The sequence below is a fragment of the Ailuropoda melanoleuca genome, chromosome 14 (assembly GCF_002007445.2).
Source record: "Ailuropoda melanoleuca isolate Jingjing chromosome 14, ASM200744v2, whole genome shotgun sequence".
Classification (NCBI taxonomy): Eukaryota; Metazoa; Chordata; class Mammalia; order Carnivora; family Ursidae; genus Ailuropoda; species Ailuropoda melanoleuca.
The window spans coordinates 42,243,476-42,268,532 of NC_048231.1; the positions used below are offsets into that span (position 1 = coordinate 42,243,476).

Below are 25,057 nucleotides of genomic sequence, written 5' to 3' on the forward strand. Positions count from 1 at the left end.
CCAGATGAAGCTGAATGGAGTAGGCATGAGCTGTCCCCACCATAGATTTATGAGCTAAATAAATGTCATTATTATTTTAAGCCATTAACTTCTGGGGTGGTGTTTGTTATGCAGCAGTAGGTAACCAGGCCAGCCTCCTTCTCCTGGATCTAAGGAGCCCATTTGGAAAGGAAACTAGTTTGTCTTTTCTCCTCCCTCCAGTCTCTAATAGTTAATTACCCTTTCCATAATTATATATCACGAGGCAGCAATAGAGCATCTTTACAAATTACCTGCTTCTATAAACAGAGAGGTCACCCTAAATTTCCTGAATGACCCCAGACTAAACTCATTTGTGAAAAGCCAGAGCATCATGTATATAATAAAATTAACCTGTCAAATTTCAACTCCTCTGTAGACTTCATATTGTTATGCTGGCATCACATCCAAAGTGAATGAAACGCACACACACACACACACACACACACACACACACACACTTCTCATGATGTAAGGCAGTAAAGGACTGTGTGTGCTATCTGATATTATAAAGATTATTTGACCCGGATAATTTAATGATTCTGCTTTTAGCAAAATAATGAATGAGCTCCTGAAAATGTTACTTATCTGATTTCTCCTCTATTTCTCAGCATTACTCATAATAAAAATACCCATTTGCTGGAAGCTTAGTGAAGAGCCTGGGACCTGCTGGGGAGGCAGGATGGTTGGTGGCGAGAGCCCAGGCTGGGTTTCTGGAGGCCCAGGTGTACGATTTTGAGCAAGCCTGCCACTTCTCTGATTTGCAGTTCCATCACCTGAGAAGTGAAACCCCGTCTACAGGATTCCTAGCGGTCATCTCAAATCTGATGTTCTTCAACTTCTAAGAGTGGAATTGTGGGTACTTATTCAGATTAAGTACCTCAAAATTTACCTGCAAACAAACTCCCGTGACAATTACCTTACCAAGAGCACGGGCAATCAAACCATGTTCCTACATTCAGCAGGTTTTCTCTATGGGTGGGAGTTAAATGGGGGAAAGAATGACGGGAAGAACTAAGGAGAATGACAGGCCTCTCTCACTGTTTTCAAACTCCTCAGGTCCCTCTCACCTCTCACACTTCCACAGGCCCGTTCTGTCGATGAAGTCACAACAAGTACACGTGAGACTGCTATCACTGTGTGCAGCCCACCATTCCTGGATATCTTCCCACATTCATGGGCAATGACTGGAGCTCCGAAAGATGCTCGCAATGAGAAATGTAAACATCAGCACTTAAGAACTGGTGTCAGTTGAGGGGAAATCTTGATTGGGTAGTGTCACCTACCGCACATGAGAACATGGATCAAACTGATGTAGTGTAATGCTATTAAGCAATTAATTTTAAAAAATTACAGCCTTGACATTTCTGGAAATAGATGTTAACAGTGACTGTCAAATTATGTTTAAACAGAACCCAAGAAGTACATTGTGATTCTGGGAAAACTCTGTTTCCCAGCTGCTATGTTTGGCATTGAAAGGAATCCCCTGAAAACAGGAAACCACTCTTTCACTCCACTGTGACCATGAGGCCATCTGCCTAGCCTCCACTGTGTGCAGCAGAGAATACAGGCCCATGAGGAGCCCTGAGATGAGAGCTCTCCGTCGACATGTGAACTTCATGCTGGGCCGCCACCAGCTTCCCAGACAAGAGGGCACAGAATGACCAGGCTGTGGCAGCATGAGTGGCTGCATGCAGGAGTATATGGAAGTCCACATAAAGACTGGGTGGGACTTCAAACCTACCATTCCCTTTCCCTTTGTTCAAGTATTTTTAACCCCTGGAACACAGTGATATTTACAAACAATATGATCTTTCTGTATGGAAACTTAAGTTTCCAACCAAACTAACAATGTAAAATTAAAAAAAAAAATTAGACTTTCAACCTAGATTCAATTCAGATCAAAACCCTTATCTATGGCCTGCACCTTTTTAATTTTTTAACTCTGGGAAGTCACTCCTGTGACCTAAGATTCCAGTTATAGAAGAGGAAATGAAACCATCTAAGCTTTGCGTTGACTATCAGGAATTCCGAATGTATTATTTTAACTGCACTCTATCTATTGGCAGAACTCCCAGCTTTCCTGACCTCTCGCATTCCACCCCCCACTGCCTCAGTCCTAACTGGAATCATGAAGAGAAGATGCTAGGAAAGTGGAAAGGGAAGACAGAGAAGGAAGGACTGGGGGGGAAGAGGCCCTCCATGATGTTTCTGGCGTGAGAGACTGAAGACCTCACCAAAGACCTCTCCGAAAAGGAAGGGGATTATCAATGGAAATACCATTTGGACAGCACTGGACAGACCAGGGGCTGGGGGTCACGTGTGCAGGGGACGCTTCTCTAGTCCCTGTCTCAGCATGCAGTGAACAAGAGGAATCACAAGAAACCTGAGCTTTTCAGGTAAGGAAAACTACTTTATACAGAGAATTCACTCACCCCACAAGTTTCAGAATGCTGGAAATGCACAGTAGCCCAAGGGGAGTGTGGCAAATGCCAGGTGCCTGGGCTACCCAGGCAGGCACTAGCAAGTATCGTATGAACACTTCATAAATGTATTAAGAGAACTTCCTTTTCCCCTACTTGTCTACAGACAGTCTAATATTTCAAAAGAAACTGTGGGGGACTGAGCTATTTTTATCTGTCTGTTAATTCTTACTCTACTGACTCTTTAGTCCACGGGGACACACAATTCTGGGAGAAGAACAGCTAAGTGCTCCTTTGTGTTGCTGCTTAGTGAAAGAGGGTCGGGGGAAAAGAAATCCAAAAAGGAAGCATGTGAGGAAACTTCCAGCTGTGGTGGAGCAGAGGGCAATAATTCCTCTCTCTAAAAAACAAATATAAAACTGGTGAAATTGTCAAAAATAATAATTTCAGGGCTCTGGAAATGAATCAAAGGCGAAAAATTTCAGGTAAGAACAGTGGGAGTCTGTAGCCCTCATGCCTAAAATTGCTCTCATCAGTTTTCCTCTTTTATTTAAAAAAAAATGAATAAAGCAATAATTATAGTACTGTACTACTGGGTTTATAACACAAATAAATACAATACATATGACAATAACAGCACAGAGCAAAAGTTGCTATATTTTTTTTAAAATATTTTATTTATTTATTTATTTTAAGATTTTTTATTTATTTATTCGACAGAGATAGAGACAGCCAGCGAGAGAGGGAACACAAGCAGGGGGAGTGGGAGAGGAAGAAGCAGGCTCATAGCAGAAGAGCCTGATGTGGGGGTGATCCCATAATGCTGGGATCACGCCCTAAGTCGAAGGCAGACGCTTAACCGCTGTGCCACCCAGGCGCCCCAAAAGTTGCTATATTTTACCATATTAAGTCAGAAAAACCTTAATCAACTGGGATGTGTATTGTAATCTCTAGAATAATCATTGAATAATCATTAGAAAAATACCTTTAAAAATAGAGTAATACTTAACTATGTGCTACCTGCAAGAAGTACACACACTACAGATATATATACCACACTAAACGTAATCAAGAGAAAGACAGAGTGGCTATATTAATATAAAACAAGGATTTCACAGCACAGAATATTCTCACAGATAAAGAAGGTCATCTCATACTGGCAGAGGTAAATTTTTCAAGAGGACATAACCCTTCATATTTATGTACTAGTAACAGTTTTAGAATACATTGTTAAAACTAGAAGGAGAACTAGAGAAATCTACAACTATAATCAAAAGATTGCAATATTCTTTGCTCAAAAATTGATAGAATAGGTAGCTAGAAAATAGAGATACAGAAGATATGATCAACAGGCAATGAATGGTATCTAATTAACATTTATAGAGCCTTTCTCCAACAGCAGCGGGCTAGCATTTTCCTAAACGACACACCATAGTCTATGCCACAAAATGAGTCTCAATAAATTTAAAAGGATCCGAGTCATAGAAAAGTACATTCTCTGACCATAATCAAATTTAGTTAGAAATCCGTTACAGAAAGATCTCTGAAAAATCTGCAAGTGTTTGGAAACTAAATGAAGTACTTCTAAATAATCCATGGATCAAAGAAGAAATCTAAACAGAAAAGTATTTTGAACTGAGTGAAAATGAATCAAAATCAAAATCTGTGGGATGCCGCTAAATGAGTACTTAGGGGGAAAATTTCTAGCAAGAAGTGTCTACAACAGAAAAGAAGAAAAGCTTCAAATAATGACAACTCTACCTTAAGAAACTAAAGAAAAAGAGCAAATAAAACCCAATTAGTAAGCAGAAGAAAGGAAATAATAAAGACCAGAGCAAACAGCAATGAAATAGAAAAACAGAAATAATTAAGAAAATAAATTAAAAACTGGCTCATGAGAAGATAAATAGATTTTATAAACCTCCCGCTAGATTAATACGGAAGAAAGAGAGAATACACAAGTTGCGTTATCAGGAGTGAGAGCAGAGACAACATTTCAGGTTCTACAGATACCTCTGAGATGAGAATATTATGAACAACGTCATGCCAATAAATTCTACAACTCATGAAATGAACTGATGCCTTGAAAGACACAACCAGCCAAACCTCACTCAAGAAGAAACAGGTAATCTGAATAGCCCTATGTCTCTATTAAAGAAACTGGATTTTGTAGTTAAAACTGTTCCTACAAAGACAACCAGACAAGACGACTTCACTGGGGAATTCTACCAAATATTTAAAAAGGAAATAATACCAACTGTACATAAACTCTTCCAGAGAACTGAAGAAGAAAGAATTCTTGCCAACTTATTCTATGGTCCACATTACTAACACCAAATCCTGGAAACACATTATTAACAAAGAAACTGTGGACCAATATTCCTCATAGACATAGATGCAAAAATTCTAAACAAAATTTTAGCAAGTTGAATTTGCCTTGCTAATGAAAAGGATAATACATCATAACTAAGAAGAGTTTGTCCCAAGAATGCAAGGTTGGTTCACCACTCAAAATAAATTATCTTAAGCAAATAATGGATCAAAGAAGAATTCACAAGGGAAATTAGAAAATAATTAGAGAAAAAGGAAAAGTAAAACCCAACATACCAAAACCTCCAGGACACAGAGAAAGCAGTTTAGGGGAAGTTTATAGCAATACACTCTTACACATTAAAAAATAAGAAAGATCTCAAATCAACAAACTAACTTTAAAACTTAAGGAACTAAAAAAATAAGAACAAACTAAACCCAAAGCTAGCAGAAGAAAGTAAATAATAAAGATCAGAGCAGAGGTAAACAAAAGAAAATAGACAAACAATTGAAAAAAAAATCAATGAAATCAAAAATTGATTCATTAAAAAGTCAGCAAAACTGACAAACCTTTAGTTAGACTGACTCAGGCAAAAAGAGAGAAGAAGCCTCAAATTATTAAAATCAGAAATGAAACTGAGTGAGAATATTACTACCAAGTCTATGGAAAGGAAAAGGATTGTAACAGAGTACTATAAACAACTGTCTGCCAACAAATTGGATTACTAGAAGAAATGGGGAAATTCCTAGAAACACAAAACCTATCAAGACTGAATTACAACAAACAGAAAATCTGAATAGAAGTTTAACTAGTAAGATAATTCAATCAGTAACCAAAAAAACTCCCACTAAAGAAAAGCCCTTGACCTGATGGCTTCACTGATGAATTCTACCCAACATTTAAAGAACTAACCCCAATTCTTCTCAAATTTCTCCAAAAAGAGGAGGGAACACTTTCTATCTCATTCCATGAGGCCACCATTACCCTGATACCAAAGCCAGACAAAGACACTAACCGCAGAACAATGCTCCAGACCAGTATCTCTTATGAACACTGATGCAAAAATCCTCAACAAAATACTAGCAAACCAAATTCAGCAGCACATTAAAAGGATTATATACCATAAGCAAGTAGGACTTATTCCTGGAATGAACGGATGGTTCACAACATACAAAATTGATTACTGCGATATACTAACCACATTAACAGAATGAAGGGGAAAAAACCGACATCATCTCGGTTGATACATAAAAAGCATCTGACAAAATTCAACAACCTTTCATGATAAAAATACTTGAAAAATGGAATAGAAGGAAACTACCTCCACACTATAAAAAGCTATATATGAAAAACTCACAACAAACATCACACTGAATGGTGAAAAACTGAAAGCTCTTTTCTAAGCTGAGGAAGAACAAGCCAAGGATGTCTACTTTGGCCACTTCTACCCAATATAGTTCTAGAAGTTCTAGCCAGGGCAATTAGGGAAGAAAGAGAAATAAAAGGCAAGAAGATACCATAACATAACATCTATATCTGTCTGTAGATGTTATGATCTTCCATGTAGAAAACCCTAAACATTCCATATACAAAAACCGTTAGATCTAATGAATTAATAAGCAAAGTAGCAGGATCAAGGTCAACACACAAAAATCAGCTGCATTTCTATACACTAACAATGAACAACCTAAAAAGGAAATTACAAAATAATTCCATTTACAACAGCACCAGAAAGAATAAAACAATTAGGAACCAACTTAATCCAGGAGGTGGAAGACTTGTACGATAAAACCCACAAAACACTCCTGAAAGAAAGTAAAGACATCCCATATTCACGGGCTGGAAGACAATGCTATTATGATATATTATTACCCAAAATGATCTACAGATTCAATGCAATTCCTACCGATGTCCCAATGACAATTTTTTTTGGAGAAATAGCAAAACCCTCCTAAAAGCCATATAGAATCTTGAGGGTCCCTGAAGAGTCAAAACAATCTTGAAAAGGTAAGAACAAAGTTGGAAGACTCACAATTCCTGATTTCAAACTTACTGCATAGCTCCAGCAATGAAAATTTGCAGTACTGGCAGAGGCAGACCTATATACCAATGGAGTAGAGTAAAGAGACCAGAGATAAACCATAAGGTTTTAAAAGGTCAAGGAAATAAGTAAGTAAACTGCGTATATAGTCAAATGAATTGACAAGGGTGCCAACACCATTCAATGCGGAGAGGAGATTTTTTCAATAAAATGGGGCTGAAGCAGTTATTCTCCCGGCAGCAGCTTCTGTGGAACCTAAGTGGGCCTCCGTACACCTTACTTAGGACCTGACAAACAGCCTCGAGGGCAAAAGCTAAGTCAAATGTTGAGTCTGCTACTCTGGCATTGTATTCCCCTGGGATTTAGGACCCTCAAATATTGACTGTCTCAGTAGCTCTGAATTTGCATTTTAGCATCCCTACTCAGAGATTCTGAAACAAGCTCTGGATCTCTGCTTTCTGTTTGCTCTCTGCCTCATGCCCCAAGCTGGCCAATACTTCAAGGGTTTAAAAAAGCAGGGGTAAGTACGGGGCTCAAGTCAATGTGTTTTCTTTCTGCAATTTTGGCTCCTGCTGCATTGATCTTAGCTGCCTAGGCTAGTCCCCAATGCCTTCAAATACACACACACACACACACACACACAATTATTTTAAACAAAATTCTCAGTAGAGTCTGGCCTGATATTCTACCTAAACAGAAGTTCATATTTAGTTTTAATTACTGATGTATTCTTACAGACTAGTCCATAATCTTCCTGAGAAGAGAAATTGTCTTTTCATTTCCCGATTCTGCTTTAACACCCAGAGCGCTATCTGGCGCACACCTTCATATGTATTTGACAAGTTAATTTTTGTATCAGGAAAAACTGCTAGAAAGCAAGTAAAGCACAGCACATAAAACATTACTTCCAAATTATTCAAGTCTGTCAGTTCTTCTGCCTCCAGTGATCGCCACTAAGACATGTACAATCTTCTCTAGCCCAGGCATTAATGAGCAAATCCCTCAATAAAACTGTGCATTCTTAGTGTTTGAGATTAAATTACCTCAGGCAGTTCTAAAAGCTCTTTTTTTCATTTACTAAAACTATTTTGTACTAGATTAAGTGATTTCATTATCCTTTGGATTAACTAATCCAATTCTAGGTCTGGCATTTTATCAGAAAACAAAGATTTTTCATCCAAAGTAAAGCTCTCTTAAATTAACCTTTAGAGGTCCCTTGACTATATTCAGTTAGGTTTTTCCAGAACAAAAAAGTAACGGTAAGCCAGAGGCTGCTAAATTCAAATTTCAGAATTGAAAAAAATATACTGAAAGTATAAACTATTTTCTTGGTTACCTTATCAATCTGATATTGTCAATCCCTACCCAAACAGCCAGAAGCACTGAAAGTAGTTGCCTCTGGGAAGCAGAAATTACAGAGGTTATGAAGTAGGACAATGGATCAGCACTTTTTCCTATAAGCACTTAAGAATTATTAATGTTAATTGCATATTTAAATTAAATTTAAAAGTGTAACTGTAGAAAAATAAATAAAAACATAATGGGTACAAACTGAGGCACTAATTTAAAAAACAAGGAAGATTTAATCCTTAAAGCAATAGTGGTGAAGGTTGTTTATGTGATGGATGCCATGGACTCGTGAGACAGCCTTGAGGCCATCATTTATCCTGTGGGGCTTTTCAGTCCCACATTTGTAAACCTGACAGTAAATCAGAATGCCAAGGCCCTTTCAACAGTAATAACTCTAGTATTCTATAACTTCAGTAAACAATAAGCAGCAGGACACAATTTAAAAGAGAAAATGTACTTGTTAGATAAAAGGCAAACTCACAAGGGCTTATTTTGTAATGGATAGTTAACGAAGTTACAGTGATTAGCACAATTATTTTAGGATGACTCTTAAGAGAGTTAAAGGAAGATGATATGGTATTAGGGAATCTATCTCCGTTGATGAGACAGCTCCTACGACATAAAGCATGCATGGTCCAAGCATTAATGCTACATTTGGGGCCCGAGAGAGCAGTATGTGCTGAGTGTCACGTAACAGCTCCTGGTCTCGTGAGCTAGTCAAGCATCACAACCTGCCCTTTCCTGCAGACTGCGAGTAGTCAGAGGCCAAAAAAAATTGGTCCCAAACTGCTGGCTCCAAAGGATGGGTATGCTCATCCATATTTACAGAGAGAGAAGGAAAGGGTTCTGGCACTTCTTATATGGCTCTTGACAAATTAAGAGTTCTATCAGATATATCTTTCCATTTACAAAAAGATTATGCATTTCAGACTGTCCAATTTTAACTCACAGACTTTGAAATAAAGGAACCAGCATCCTATCTACTTCTAAACAGCAAGAATAGAGATCTGTCTTGCAGGAAACAAAAGCAACCCAAACAAAAAAGCCATACATATATACCATTATTGAGGTGTCCATAGGAAGTAAAGAAAGGGGAAATTAAGTTTGTAGCATAAGACTGTCTAGTATCCAGAAAGGTTTTTCTTTTTGTATGTTAACTATTTTGTTTTGCATATTTCCTCTTGTACTGTAAGTACCCACTAAATGAAAAAAACCTTAGAATTATTAATTGAAGTTTTTAAGTTTTTGAATTGATTTGTATGTTTTTGTGTTTTTTTTAACAGTTGGAGTACCTCTTAATAAATGCTTCTTTATACCAGCAGCACTATGGGCGGGGTGTCTGTGTAATGTCTACTCAACACAGCAAAAGATAAGAGGAAATCTTTTGGTATGCCCATTTCTAAAAGTGTTAATGGGGGAACCATATGGAACCAGCTGCACGGCAAATCCCACGTTCACCTAAACCTCAAGGGTTTCCTTGTGGGTACAAACATGGACAGATGCCAACAGGGCGTGACCGTTTCCCACACTGCAAATGCCTAGGCAGCACATGGAGTTTGGAAAACTCCACAGACCTCGAGGCCCCCCTGAGGCTTTCCTCAAAGCATCCCCGGATTAGCCTCTCTTCTCCCCCTCGCTTCCCCCAGAATTGTGTGTATTTTTTTTTTAACCAATACAATGTCTCTTAAAATCACAGAGCCAGAGAATCTGGGTGGGAAGGAACCAAGAGACTATTGTTAAATCACTGATTTAATGCTTGAATCATAGCTATCAACTTGATTATTTAACTTTTTAATCAACCTGATACATGGCAAAGTTCTATAACCAAGGGGAGGTAATCTATAATTACCTAAAATTACTCAACTGACATAGCAGTCTAAGAAAATGTAGAGTTTATGTTACCAGACAACACCCAATGCCATCAAAGAAAATAATAATTTAAAAATCTATTGAATACATAAGACATGCTAGAAAATGTGCATGGCTGCCTCAGTTACTCCTCCATTTTACCGAAGAGAAAAGTGAGGCTCAAAGAAACTAAGGAATTTGCATGAGGTCACACAGTAGGGGCACAGCTGACACTCAAGTCCATGGCCTTAATTACTACTCTATGTGTGATTCTCGGTGTGATCTAGGCATCACCTGCAGTACCTGTACAAATGCAGATCCCAGGGTCTCACTTTATACCTCTAGAATCACAAATTTTTAGGTATGGTTCTCAGGAATCTGCATTTTCCCCACAATCTTCACAGTTTTTTTTACACACAGGGTTGAGAACCCCAGTTCTAAAAATGGACCTCTAATGTATTCCATTACATTCAGTATATAGCTCAGTTAGTCAGCTTTGACATGTGCCGAGCCTTACGCCAGACACTAGAACGGCAAAAACGAGCTCACAAGTCTAGAAAGGAAAACAAACATGCAAACTGACAACTTCAGTACCCCTGTGATACACCCTGTGGAGTTTGGGAACACATGGAAAATGAACTACAGATGCAAAGACCCCCAAAGAATACACCCTGAAATACAGCAAACGCTGTCCTGAAGTCAAGGAAGAACTTGGCTCCCTTGTTTCTGTGAGGAGGGAGTGGAATGTGTGAAGGATGAACTCCTGCAGGGCTGAAGCAGGGGCACAAACTATTTTGCAAGGTTGCTGTTTTTGTGGGTTTTTTTTTTTAAGATTTTATTTATTTGACAGAGATTTGCTGTTTTGTTTTTTTTTTAAGATTTTATTTATTTGACAGAGATAGCCAGCGAGAGAGGGAACACAAGCAGGGGGAGTGGGAGAGGAAGAAGCAGGCTCATAGTGGAGGAGCCTGATGTGGGGCTCGATCCATAACGCCGGGATCACGCCCTGAGCCGAAGGCAGACGCTTAACCGCTGTGCCACCCAGGCACCCCAAGGTTGCTGTTTTCTAAACTGAAGGAGCAGACAGTCCCCAGATGGAAGGAGTGGAGTGAGAGGATGGGGAGGCATTTGGGACCAAGGTGAGACTGGGGAGTTCACCAGAATGAAGAGTCAATAAGGCTATCAAGGACCAGATTGACCATAAGGGGTCTTGTTCTCCATACTGAGGATCTTGGACTGTAACTGCACGGCAAAGAGGAAGTAGCTTCCAGATCACAATTTCAAACCAGTCTGGCAGCAGAGTAGAAGATGGACAGGAGGATGAGGAAAATTACTTATGTCCATGCAAAAACTTACACACAGTGTTCACTGCACCATAAATGTAATAGCCAAAACAACCAAAATGTCCATCAATAGATGAATGGAAAATATGTGGTATAGCCAAACAATGGAATATTATTTGGCCATAAAAAGGAATAAAGTACTGACAACACAAGCTACAACATGGATGAACCCTGAAAACATGATTCTAAATGAAAGAAGCCAGTCACAAAGGTCCCCATACTGTGTAATTCTATTTATATGAAATGTCCAGGATAGACAAATACATGGCAATAGAAAGTAGATTAGTGCTTGCCTAAAGAGCAAGTGAGGACTGATTGCTAATGGTTACAGGATTTTTCTGGATTCATGAGAATATTCTAAAATTGAAGGGGCACCTGGGTGGCTCAGTTGGTTAAGCCTCTGCCTTTGGCTCAGGTCCTGATCCTAGGGTCCTGGGATCCAGCCCCGCATGTGGCTCCCTGCTCAGCTGGGAGACTGCTGCTTTCTCCCTCTCCCCCCTGCTCACGCTCCGTTTCTCTCCCAAATAAATAAAATCTTAAAAAAAAAAAAAAACTGTGGGGGCGCCTGGGTGGCACAGCGGTTAAGCGTCTGCCTTCGGCTCAGGGCGTGATCCCGGCGTTATGGGATCGAGCCCCACATCAGGCTCCTCTGCTATGAGCCTGCTTCTTCCTCTCCCGCTCCCCCTGCTTGTGTTCCCTCTCTCGCTGGCTGTCTCTATCTCTGTCAAATAAATAAATAAATAAAAATCTTTAAAAAAAAAAAAAAAAACAAAAAACTGTGGTTAGTTTTACGAAACTCCGTGAATATACCAAAAGCCACTAAAATGTATATCTTAGGTGGGTAAATTGTATCTTATGTGAATATTTCGATTAAAAAAACCATAATGAAAAAAAATCAAGTGGTTGTGCAATATTGATTCATGCTTGAGATTTCAGTCTTAGATCAAACTTGTAACCATCAGCATTGATCCTCTTGACATTCATCAAAGCTGAGAGTATCTGTTTTATGCCTGCTTTCAGATCTGCAGTATTGAAATGTTTTATGCTGGAGCTTCCTGTCTGGCTTCTTTCACTTAGCATATTATTTTCAAAGTTCATTCATGTTGTAGCATGCATCAAACCTTCCAATCCATGAACATGGTATGTCTTGCCATTAATTTAGATTTTCTTTAATTTCTTTCAGCAATGTTTTATAGTTTTCAGTGTACAAGCCTTGTCCTCCACTTGGTTAAATTTATTTCTAAGTACTTTATTCTTTTTTTTAAGTACTTTATTCTTTTTGATGCTACTGTAAATAGAAGTATTGCCTTAACTTCATTTTCAGCTTTTATTACCAGTATATAGAAATACAAGTGATGGGGCACCTGGGTGGCTCAGTTAGTTAAGTGTCCAACTCTTGATTTCAGCTCAGGTCATGATTTCAGTTCAGGTCATGATCTCAGGGTTCTGAGATCTAGCCCCGCATTGGACTCTGTGCTAGGCATAGAGCCCGCTTAGGATTCTCTCTCTCTCTCGGGACGCCTAGGTGGCTTAGTTGGTTGAGCATCTGCCTTTGGCTTGGGTCATGGTCCCAGGATCCTGGGATCTAGTCCTGCATCAGGCTCCCTGCTCAGCGGGGAGTCTGCTTCTCCCTCTCCCTCTGCCCCTCCTCCTGCTTGCTCTCTCTCAAGTAAATAAAATCTGAAAAAATAAATAAATAAAAAAGGATTCTCTGTCCCCCCCATATCACTCTCTCTTAAAAAAAAAAAAAAAGAAAGAAGTGCAAGTGATTTTAGTACACTGACCTTGCACCCTGCAATTTTGCTGAATGTTTATTAGCTCTAACAGTTTGTGTGTTAACTCTTTAAGGTTTTCTAGATATAAATCATGTCATCTGCAAACGGAAATGATTTTACTTATTCCTTTTCAATAACTTTTATTTCTTTCTCTTGCTCAACTGCTCTAGCCAGAACTTTCAGGAGAATACTGAATAGAAGTGGTAAGGGTGGACATCCCTTCTTGTTCCTGATCTTGAGGGAAAGCTTCCAAAGTCTTTCACCATGAAGTATGCTGTCAACTGCAGGTTTTTCACAGATGTCCTTTAACAGACTGAGAAAGTTCCCTTCTATTCCTAATTTGCTCATTTTTTTAATCATAAATGGGTTTTTAATTTTGTCAAATATTCTTTCTGTGCCTACCGACAAGATTATCTTGGGGTTCCCCCCCCTTTATTCTATTGAGATGTATATTATACTGATCAATTAGCATATATTGAACTAATCTTGTATTTCTGGGATAAATCCCACTTGGTCATGGTGTATGATTCTTTTTATTTACTCCTGGGTTGTTTGCCAGTATTTTGTCGAGAATTTTTGCATAAGGAATATTGACTCATAGTTTTCTCATGACATTTTTTTTCTGGCTTGGTTATCAGGGTACTATTGGCCTTACAGAATGAGTCAGAAAGTGGTCTCTCTTTTACTTTTGGAATAGTCTGAGAAAGATTGGCATTAATTCTTCTAAGCATTTGGTAGAATTCACCAATGAAGCTATCTGGTCCTAGGCTTTTCTTTATTGGAAGTGTTTTGATTATTAATTCAATCTCTTTTGTTGTTATAGATCTATTCAGATTTTCTTTCTTCTTGAGTCATCTTTTTTTAAAAAGATTTTATTTATTTATTTAAGGGGGGGAGGAGCAGAGGGAGAAGGAGACGGACAAGCAGACTCCGCACGGAGCTCGTGGAGCCTGACACAGGGCTTGATCCCAGGAACCTGAGATCGTGACCTGAGCTGAAACCAAGAGTCATGAAACCAAGACACTCAACCGATTGAGCCACCCAGGTGCCCCCTTCTAGAGTAATTTTTGATAGTGTATTTCTAAGAATTTGTCCTTTTACATCTACATTATCCAATATGTCAGTATACAGCTAGTCATAGTATTTCCTTTTAAGTATTCCTATTATTATTATTATTATTTACTAAGTAAATAAGTATTCCTTATTTCTGTGAGGTCACTAGGAATGTCCCCTCTTTTATTCCTGATTTTTAGTCTGCTCTCTTTTTTCCTTTGTCCATCTAGCTAAAGGTTTGTCAATTTGTAGATCTTTTCAGAGAACCAGCTTTTGGTTTCATTAATCTTTTCTACTGTTTTGCATGCTCTAATCTTTATTTCTTTCCTTCTGATTGCTTTGGTTTAGTTTACTCTTCTTTTTCTACTTTCTTAAAGTGAAAGGTCAGGTTACTGATTTGAGATTTTTCTTTTTAAAGGTAGGTGTTTATGGCTATAAACTTCTCTCAGAGAGCTGCTCTCAACGCCTTCTATAAATTTCAGTACGTTGTGTTTCACTTTCACTCTCCTTATTTTCTAATTCCCCTTGTGATTTATTCTTTGGCCCACTGGTTATTTAGAATTTAATTGTGTTTAATTTCCACTTAGTTGTGAATTTTCCTTCTGTTATACATTTCTAATTTCATTCCAGAAAAGATACTCAATATAATCTCAATCTTTGTTCAAATTTACTGAGAACATATACCCTATTCTGTAATGTTCTATGTGCACCTGAGAAGAATCTTTGATTCTGCTGTGATTGGGTAGGTACAGTTTTATATATATATATGTATATACACACACACAAACACATATATACATACATACATTATATACACACCCACATATAGTATCTAGTATCAAGTTCAAGTCTTATATGTCCTTGCTGATTTTCTATTTACTTACATCTCGATCATTTACTTTTATTTTTATTTATTTTTTAAAATTTTTTAAAAGATTTTATTTTATTTATTTGACAGAGAAACAGAGACAGCCAGTGAGAGAGGGAACACAAGCAGGGGGAGTGGGAGAGGAAGAAGCAGGCTCCCAGCGGAGGAGCCTGATGCGGGGCTCTACTTTTATTTTTTTTGCTAAGTAATTTTTTATTGCAGTAAAATACACATAAAATATATAACATAAAATTTATCATTTTAACCATTAATGAAAATATTAATTTAAAGCAAAATAAATATATTTTTACTCTTAGTCCAGATGAGACCTCAATGAAGGCAGTTAACAGGACTTAATTAAGAAAGTGCCAGAATAGCTGAATAAAAGTGCTGGAAAGATTAGCTACTCTGGAAAGGTGAAAAACTGATGCCACCCAAGTGACACTCAGCCAAGTTTGGGATAGACTTTGTGCTGAATGTGTTCTTAAAATTCAGCACGGGATTGCCCATCTTAATGTGAGATATGTAGCAAGCTCTGACACTCTAGCACCTGGTGTGGCCATTGCTCATGTGGGACAAAGGAACCACATCACTGATTACCTGATAGCCTTCTGTTTTCTTCTGACACCACTTCAGCAAGGCATTCCTCTTTGAACCTCCATATTCTCTTGCCAATGCTGACAGAGGGTCCTTCCTTTCTTCCCTGAGTGAGAACAAGGAACCCAAAGTTAAAATATTTTTTATTTGAGTTCCATTATAAACGAGAAATCCCACCAAGAAGAGAACAGTGTCCGCTTGTGTTTTTGAATAGGATAATTGCACACACTAAGACACATATTGGCAAGATGTATCGTTTCACTCATTTGAATTTACTTATCAGTTTTTACAGGGCCCTCACAGACCCACCACTGTTAGGGGTTTCTGCTATCTGAAGGGAAGAACTCTATTATCCACATGGAAACTGGCAAAGATTCAGTACAGTGTGCATTTACAATTAATGGAATGCCCTCCAGAACGCTCAGAAGGGGGAAAAAATAACTGGCAGCATCTGAAAGCTGTCACGGCTGTCTTTCACCCAATATCTTACCCTTCCGTAATCTTTATGCTTTAGTTTTATTTTACTCATTTTTGTTTCCAACCTTTTATGTCCTCAATCATTTCCTCTTTCTTAAAAACAAATCACTTACTGTAAATACAAAGGGCAAGATGATGCAAGGTGAAGGATTATAAGGCATGGTTCCTACCTTCAAGGTGCTTACAACTGGGGGAAGCAGATAACACAACAGGTGGCAAGAAACATCCATAAAATATCTCAAATGTGTTTACGGCTACGTTATACTGCTCTTTATTGACTCTACGTAATTAGAATTTTATCTTGCATAGAAAAATGGAATTTTTCTGTACATTTACTCACTTGTTCAAAACCTCCTTATACACCACTTTGCCAGGTAGCGTGCAAGTGCTGGGCAATGTGTAGTGAACAACACAGGGTCCCTGCTCCATCGAGGAACTTCAGAGTTTACTTTAAGATAGGTATGCCACAGCAAAAAGAAAAGAAAAGAAAAGAAAAGAAAAGAAAAGAAAAGAAAAGAAAAGAAAAGAAAAGAAAAGAAAAAAGAAAAGAAGAGAGGAGAGGAGAGGAGAGGAGAGGAGAGGAGAGGAGAGGAGAGGAGAGGAAGGAAGGAAGGAAGGAAGGAAGGAAGGAAGGAGAGAGAATATTCCCACTACATATTTTTTTCAGTGTAACAGTTTTCCCTTTAATCAACATTTACTATCTTTCTTAATCCTTTATCTCTTCTCCTTTCTATGAGGGAAAAAAAAAAATCAAGAAGTGGGGCAAGAGCAAAAGTCCTAAAAGGAGTGCACACTTCTAGGGTGGTGGATAAAGAGAGCCTGGTCTCAAGGCATCAAGCGAATCACGAAAGTCACACAACCCATAAGTGGCAGACCTGGGACTTGGACCCCAGGTCTTCTGACTACATAGCTACTATGACCCAAAATGAAAATCTTCTTGTGTCTTTCTTATTGGTTGTATAAATATAAGACTGTGCAAAAATATGTGGAAAATAGAATTCAAATCATAAAAATATTATAGACATACATACATATATGGAGAACAGAGGTTCCAAGGTATGTTTCTTCTCTCCTAAAGTTCTTTAAATGATGATACATTTCCATCCAAATGAGGATTAATTAAACTGTGAAGTTATGTTCATTTGCTCTTACTTGTTTTATATTAATTTTATATTAGTAATCTTTCTTTTGAAAAGAGTTGCATTGTTAAAAGGCCAAGAATTTGAGAAGGAATGGGAGAAATAATGCCACAATCAAGTCTGATCTTTACAACCTGAAATCATGGGTGTGGAAAATCTGTACTTTGGGATAAATACAAAGCTCACTGTGATCCTAAAACTACAGGGGGTAGCTCAGGAATCAGAAGACACCAAGAGTTTATAGCTAATTTATTCCATTTAGCTTTTGATTATAGCATTTACCTAGCAAGCAGGTTCCAATTAAGGTGTGAATCATAATGTACAAGTCTACATGCCCAGAGCTCTCTGCCACCACATGGGATTTTACAGGCACTCCAGGCACTGCCAAGAGAGGAGCCAACAAAAGGCTCAGAACCTAGCAAGCAAGACTTGAAAGCACTTCAGTGTTCTTTTCTTGAAAAGCAAAGGCCCCTTTGGGCAGTGCTGCTTACTCATTCATATTATTAGAGGCTGTCAAGAGCTCTTCCTACCAGACTAATAATAGCCTGAGATCTAAAATCTCTGTGAGATGCCAGGGAAAAAGTCTTCTCAAACTTCCCTTTCACAGAGCCACCCTGTGGAGTCACTATTTCATTCCTGACGCTGATTTATTATGCTTATTCTAGGGTAAGGTTCTACATTACACTTGACAGAGATGTGGGCAATTATCTGTGAGAAGCAGTGACAGCTGTGAGAATTTTGCCTTTGCTCCGTTTCTTACAATGCCTCATCCTATAAGGACAATCCTATGTCCTCCTCTGGCTTCAGCTTTTGTGATGCAGAATATGGGAAAGATAGAGAATGAGGCTTGACTGTGAGCGCTGTGGGTCTGTTGTAGGCCAGCTGGCAGGCAACCAAACCTCTCTGAAGCACCAGGGAAGGAAGGAGGCTCCTTTTCCATCCTCCAGAAAAGGAAGGTTTCACCCATCAGTTCTGCTTACTTCTGCGGGTACTTTGGAGGACAGGCACATTCATGGGGATCGAGCCAACCCTCCACTCCACTTAGGTTCGTGCAGCACACCAGTGCAAGAACTTCTGAGCATCGTCTGCCCTTCTCTTTGGCTTTTCCATTATTTTTTTCCTTCTACTGGCTTATTCCTTTCAGTATGCAACATTCTGTAACATCTCTCATCTTAAAAGAAAACTCTGTCTTGTCCACCCCTAACAAACACTGCTTTATTTCTCTGCTCTTTTTGAAGCAAAATCCTTAAGCAAATTTTCTCTACTTGCCATCCTTATTTCCCCTCCCTCTGTTCTGTCTTGAACTCACCCCAATCAGGACTGTATCCACACAATTCCAATACAAGTGTTTTCATCAACATCACCAATGAGACCTCTACTTAACAAATACAATGATGGGTTCTTAGTTCTCAACTCGCTCAACGATTGATCACTTCCTCCAAATGTTAAATTGCCACAGGGCCTCAATCTTAGGACTTTTCCTTCTCATCATTCACACCACTTAATCATTTGATCCCAGACCTTAAGTAGAATGCACATATTGATGATTCCCAAATTTTTATCTCTAGCTTTGATCTCTCTCCTGACCTTCAAACTTGAATAGTCATATATCTCCTTTGTATGTCCACTTACATGTCTAATCAGCATTTCAAACTTATCATTCCCAAACAAAATCCCTCCTGGATGCTTCTCTTTCTCTAGTACTCCACAATTGCCACTAATCGCCTCTCTGTGCAAAGTATATTCAGAATCCAACCTCCCTTCTCGACCTTTACTGCTACTACCTCCTTAATCTACACCACCATCGCTTCTGGTCAGAATTATCTCGAAAAACCCTAATTGATCTCCCTGCTTCCATTCACTTTCTACAGTCTGATCGTAACACAGCAGCTAAGGTAACCCTTTTTCTTTTGTACTTCTTAAAATTTAAATTCAATTAGCCAACTTAATAGTACATCATTAGTTTCAGACATAGTGTTCAATACTTTATCAGTTTTGTATAACAGACAGTGCTCACCACATCACATGCCCTCCTTAATGCTCATCATCCAATTACTCCATCCCCTCACCTACCTCCCCTCCAGCAACCCTCAATTTGTTTCCTACAGTTAAGAGTCTCTCACGGTTTTTCTTCCTCTCCGGTGACTTCCCATTCTGTTTTCCTTCCCTTCCCCAGTGGTCCTCTGCCCTGTTTCTTATATTCCACATTGAGTGAAACCATATAATTGTCTTTCTCTGATTAACTTATTTCACTCAGCATAATACCCTCCAGTTCCATAAAGAAGATGTGGTATATATATACAATGGACTATTACTCAGCCATCAGAAAGGATGAATATTTACCATTTACATCGTTGTGGATGGAACAAGGTAATCCTTTTAAAATGTAAGTTAAATAATGTCATTTACTTATCTAAACCTTCCAAATGGTTTTCCATCTCACTAGGAATAAAATCTTTCACTCTCCTTCCTTCCAACTGCACTAGCCTTTTTGCTATTCATAGAACACATCAAGCATGCTCCCACCTCATAGCCTGTGTATTTGCTTTCCCCCTGGCCTGGAAATCTCTTTTCAAATAACCACATGGCTCAATCCCTCATGTTTTCAAGTATGAGTTCAATACTTGTTCAATACTGTTACGTCATCACAGAAGACTTCACTGACCACCACTTTCCCATCCACCCATTTTCTCCTCTCCCATGTATCTGCCTTCATTTTTTTCTTCATAGCACTTCTCGCCATTAGATATATATGCCTTTAAAAAACTTATTAATCATCTTTTGCCTTGCAATAGAATGTGAATATAAACTTCATGAGAGCAAGAATTTCCTGCTTTTGTTCTCTGTCATAGCCCCAACATCTAAAAACAGTGCCTGACATACAGTTGTCACTTAAAAATATTTTTGGAATGAATTAATGAATGAATGAATGATGCTGTGGCTCTCTATAAGGATCTAGAGGGTAAAGATTTTCTCTGTGTTCATGATATAGGGAAGCTGAAGAGACTCCATTTTGGAAAGGCTCCATCTTTGCAGCTTTTTCTGCTAGGTCCCATTTTTTAATAAGCCAAAGAAGCTATGTTCCTATTTCAAGGGGAAAGCAAAAAACTGAATCATTCCCAGTTTTGTCCTAGGCCCCAAATACCTAATAACATCTAAGAAGAGCCAGATCCCAAACACATTCCAGGATGTTAACTTCAAACAAACCTCAGCTGATGCTGGCATCTATATCCCCTACCTTTGCTGATTTATGGAATAACATCTATGGTTCACCTGACACTCACCTTTGATTGGACCCCTACCTTGGATTCCTAAAGGAACATGTATTCTAGATCTCCTTCCAATATAAACCCCTAATTCTAAGCAACAATGAGACTTATTCTCCTTCCTTTTCCAAGTCTCACAGACACTCCGTCTGCTATTCTCTGTCGCTCACCGCATTCAATAAATTCTGCTTTCACTTCCTCCAGCTCCTGTTTGATTTCTATCCTGCGCGAACCCAAGGACTTTTCTTGGCTGGTCCTATGGGACCCCTGCCTCTGGGTCCTCAGACCCAGCCTGCTTGCATCAATATTAGAATTCAACTTCCCCATTTCACTGGCTTCTAGAATGCTTACCATCAAACTGGAGACTTCTCTTTTAATCTCAACCCCAGCTTCCTTCCTCCTTCTTAATTGTGTTCTGTCATGATTTTCCAATTAACTTCTTATTTTGTAATTTTATTATATTAATTTTATTACCTCCCTTAATTCCATTCATTAAATTTGTGGACCATCAGCAAGGCTGTAACTTATATTTCATGGTTAACAAATAAGAAAACTATTAAAAGGGCGCCTGGGTGGCACAGCGGTTAAGCGTCTGCCTTCGGCTCAGGGCGTGATCCCGGCGTTATGGGATCGAGCCCCACATCAGGCTCCTCTGCTGGAAGCCTGCTTCTTCCTCTCCCACTCCCCCTGCTTGTGTTCCCTCTCTTGCTGGCTGTCTCTGTCAAATAAATAAATAAAATCTTAAAAAAAAACCTATTAAAATATCAATTTTTATTTTGTGATACAAAGAATTTTAAGAGAACTCTTCAGATCACTCATAAAGATGCTTTTAAGAGTCTTCCTAAAAGAGTTTTGTACTAGTCAAATAATTAAATTAAAATTAACTTATTTTGGGGGGTTATTTCTGCAAAGCACATGGGAAGATCAATTTTAGGAAAATAGTTAAACCCTATAGGAATATGAAATTCCAAAATGATCTTTTTTCATGAGCTGGAATAACTTTCAGTGGTTTTCAACCAGTATTTTCTTATTAGTAATATATTTTAATAATGATGTCAGAAAAATAGGCAAGCCTTTTTTTTTCCCCCCAGAAAAGATGTATACACACTCACACATTAGGAAATAATTCCTAATCAGATTCTATTGACTTCCTGCTGGGTTTTGTGTTCATTTCTTGGAGAGGCTTTTTTTCCGCAAAGTAAACAGATTATAAAAGAAAATGGTTCAAACTTAGCCACATGTTATTTTTGAATAAAAAGAATATTTCACTCAGCAAACAACTGGTTATTGACTTGATTTAGTATTCCCTCCACCCTTGAACNACAAGGCTGTCATCAGGCCAGGACGACAAGCACCAGGACAGACAGACTAGATGTGTTCTGCCTGGTTGCCATGTGCTAAAGATGTGTGATTAGCATGAGGGAGAACACCACCTCTTAAACTCACTGAAGACTATTGGCTTCACTGTCCAAGAATGGCCCCACAGCAAACATATTTTAACAGATCATTCACCACTTCCTTTTAAGAACTGCCAGTTAAAAAAATAGTTCCTCTCAGAATATCATGATGTCAAAAGTAATGGCATATGACACCTTTCAAGGATAGTGCACCTATTATTCCAAAATCTATTTTCTAAGTGTATGAAGAACATTTGGTTGTAACTACACACAACTTTGGGAAGGATGAACTAACTTACTTTCTTAACAAAGACAGGACTTACACAGCCTAGAGTCACTACATCTTTCTAAACCTGAACAAACATCACCTCTATGTGAAGAGCCCACAAGCAAGCGCCCATCAGAATTCTGAACCCCGTCCGCAGTTGGCATTCATCCTGACAGGAAGAGCATATTATGCACAAAGTCTGACAGACAAAACAAAGTTAGTAGAACACGGAAATAGTAGGAAACAGAAATCAACATTTTAAATTTAATCAAAATTTCCATTTTACAATTATGCAACTAGTCGTTTCCCTAAAATCTTAATCTCCCAAAGAACACAGCAAATGAAGAAAGTGAAAACAAAGCTTGTACAGACAAATGAATCCAACCAAGGAGCGTGTAGGCTAAGGCAATAAGCCCTTGTCATTCCCTACAGGGAAAGTGTTACTAAATTACCTTCCTTCTTTCTCTTTCACACTGCACACTATAGGCACAGGACTGAAACAAAGTTCATGAAATCAGCTGATTCCCTTGCTCAACCCCAGTTATGTCTTTCCTTACTGTATGTTTAAGGATCTGTCTCTAAGCAATTCAGTAATGTGGCGGGATACACAATCAATGCTCAGAAATCAGCTGCATTTCTATACACGAATAATAAGACTGAAGAAAGAGAAATTAGGGAATCCATCCCATTTACAATAGCACCAAAAACCATACGTTACCTTGGAATTAACTTAACCAGAGACGTAAAGGATCTATAATCTAGAAACTATAAATCACTCTTGAAAGACATTGAGGAAGACATAAAAAGATGGAAAAATATTCCATGCTCATGGATCGGAAGAATTAACATAGTTAAAATGTCCATACTACCCAGAGCAATCTACACTTTCAATGCTATCCCGATCAAAATACCGAGGACATTTTTCAAAGAACTGGAACAAATAGTCCTTAAATTTGTATGGAACCAGAAAAGGCCCCGAATCTCCAAGGAACTGTTGAAAAGGAAAAACAAAGCTGGGAGCATCACAATGCCAGATTTCGAGCTGTACTACAAAGCTGTGATCACAAAGACAGCATGGTACTGGCACAAAAACAGACACATCGACCAATGGAACAGAATAGAGAACCCAGAAATGGACCCTCGGCTCTTTGGGCAACTAATCTTTGATAAAGCAGGAAAAAACATCCGGTGGAAAAAAGACAGTCTCTTCAATAAATGGTGCTGGGAAAATTGGACAGCTACATGCAAAAGAATGAAACTTGACCACTCTCTCACACCATACACAAAAATAAACTCCAAATGGATGAAAGACCTCAATGTGAGACAGGAATCCATCAAAATTCTAGAGGAGAACATAGGCAACAACTTCTATGACNATACGACATCGGCCAAAGCCACCTTTTTCATGACACATCTCCAAAGGGAAGAGAAACAAAAGATAAAATGAACTTGTGGGACTTCATCAAGATAAAAANTGAAGAGAAGGGCCATATGCACCCCAATGTTCATAGCAGCATTGTCCACAACAGCCAAATCGTGGAAGGAACCGAGATGCCCTTCGACAGATGACTGGACTAAGAAGTTGTGGTCCATATATACAATGGAATATTACTCAGCTATCAGAAAGAACGAATTCTCAACATTTGCTGCAACATGGACAGCACTGAAGGAGATAATGCTAAGTGAAACAAGTCAAGCAGAGAAAGACAATTATCATATGATTTCTCTCATCTATGGAACATAAGAACTAGGAAGATCGGTAGGGTAAGAAAGGAATAAAGAAAGGGGGGGTAATCAGAAGGGGGAATGAAGCATGAAAGACTATGGACTATGAGAAACAAACTGAGGGCCTCAGAGGGGAGGGGGGGTGGGGGAATGGGACAGGCTGGTGATGGGTAGTAAGGAGGGCACGTATTGCATGGTGCACTGGGTGTTATATGCAACTAATGAATCCTCAAACTTTACATCGGAAACTGGGGATGTACTGTATGGTGACTAACATAACATAATAAAAAAACATTAAAATAAAAATTAAAAAAAAAAGATCTGTCTCTATTCGGCAGGTGGTCCCTGACCACAAACCAATACTTGCTTTTTGAAAATGTACAAAATTGTACTGAGGGCCTCAATAAGATTATTCTTTTCAAAATTATTTGTGATCAACTTCAATGGGCACAACACAGTCTGCTGCCATTCCATGAAGTGTTTTCACTGTGAGAATCAAACTCGCTCGGAGGCGCTTGTCCCAGTGCGAGCACGTCCATTTACTACTGCTGTCAGCCACTGGATTCCGTCTGCACGTCAAACTGTCAGTTTATTGCTCTTCAGCAAATAAGATTAGCGTAGTACAGTCAAATGTGGCAGCAGGAGAGATTATGTTTTACAGTAATACAGTCTATTCTACTCCTATATGGAGTTGTTCTTGTCTTTAATCCATTTGTTAAACAAAAATCATTTGGGTGTCTACTACTCCTAGGTACTGAGCTTGGTGAGAAGGTCAGAGACAGGAAGAAAGGAGGCAAGAAGCTTACTCTTACAGAATTCAGAATCTAGAGCAGAAGCCAGACATTAAAAAAAAAAAAAATCATTACAAGTGAAGGATGCTAGGAAAGAACAAGTATGTGGAGGCTCTGGGAACACAACAGGGGATGTGACCTGCTCTTGAGGGGAGATCCGGAAAAGCCTCCTCAGGAAATGACATCTCAGTTCAGATGAGAAGGGTAATTAATAGCTTTTACACAGGCAAAGGAGAGGTTGGAGGGGAGACAGTATTCCCAGCTGAGTGCTCGGCACACACCAGAACAACTCCAGGGCAGCGATGTTCAGAGGACGGGGCAAAAGAGGAACAGATGAGGTGGCAAAGGCAGGCTGGGAGGGTCAGAA

General features: G+C 38.8%; 1 protein-coding gene across 1 annotated transcript in view; it reads right to left on the reverse strand.

Annotated features, from left to right (window-relative positions):
- Nucleotides 1-25,057, reverse strand: part of SPECC1L (sperm antigen with calponin homology and coiled-coil domains 1 like) — a 126,521-nt gene that overhangs the window by 17,267 nt on the left and 84,197 nt on the right. Inside the window, exon 12 of the mRNA XM_034642180.1 lies at nt 15,631-15,855. Within this exon, the coding sequence (XP_034498071.1) occupies nt 15,631-15,855 (225 nt within the window). The remainder of the gene's footprint in view (nt 1-15,630; nt 15,856-25,057) is intronic.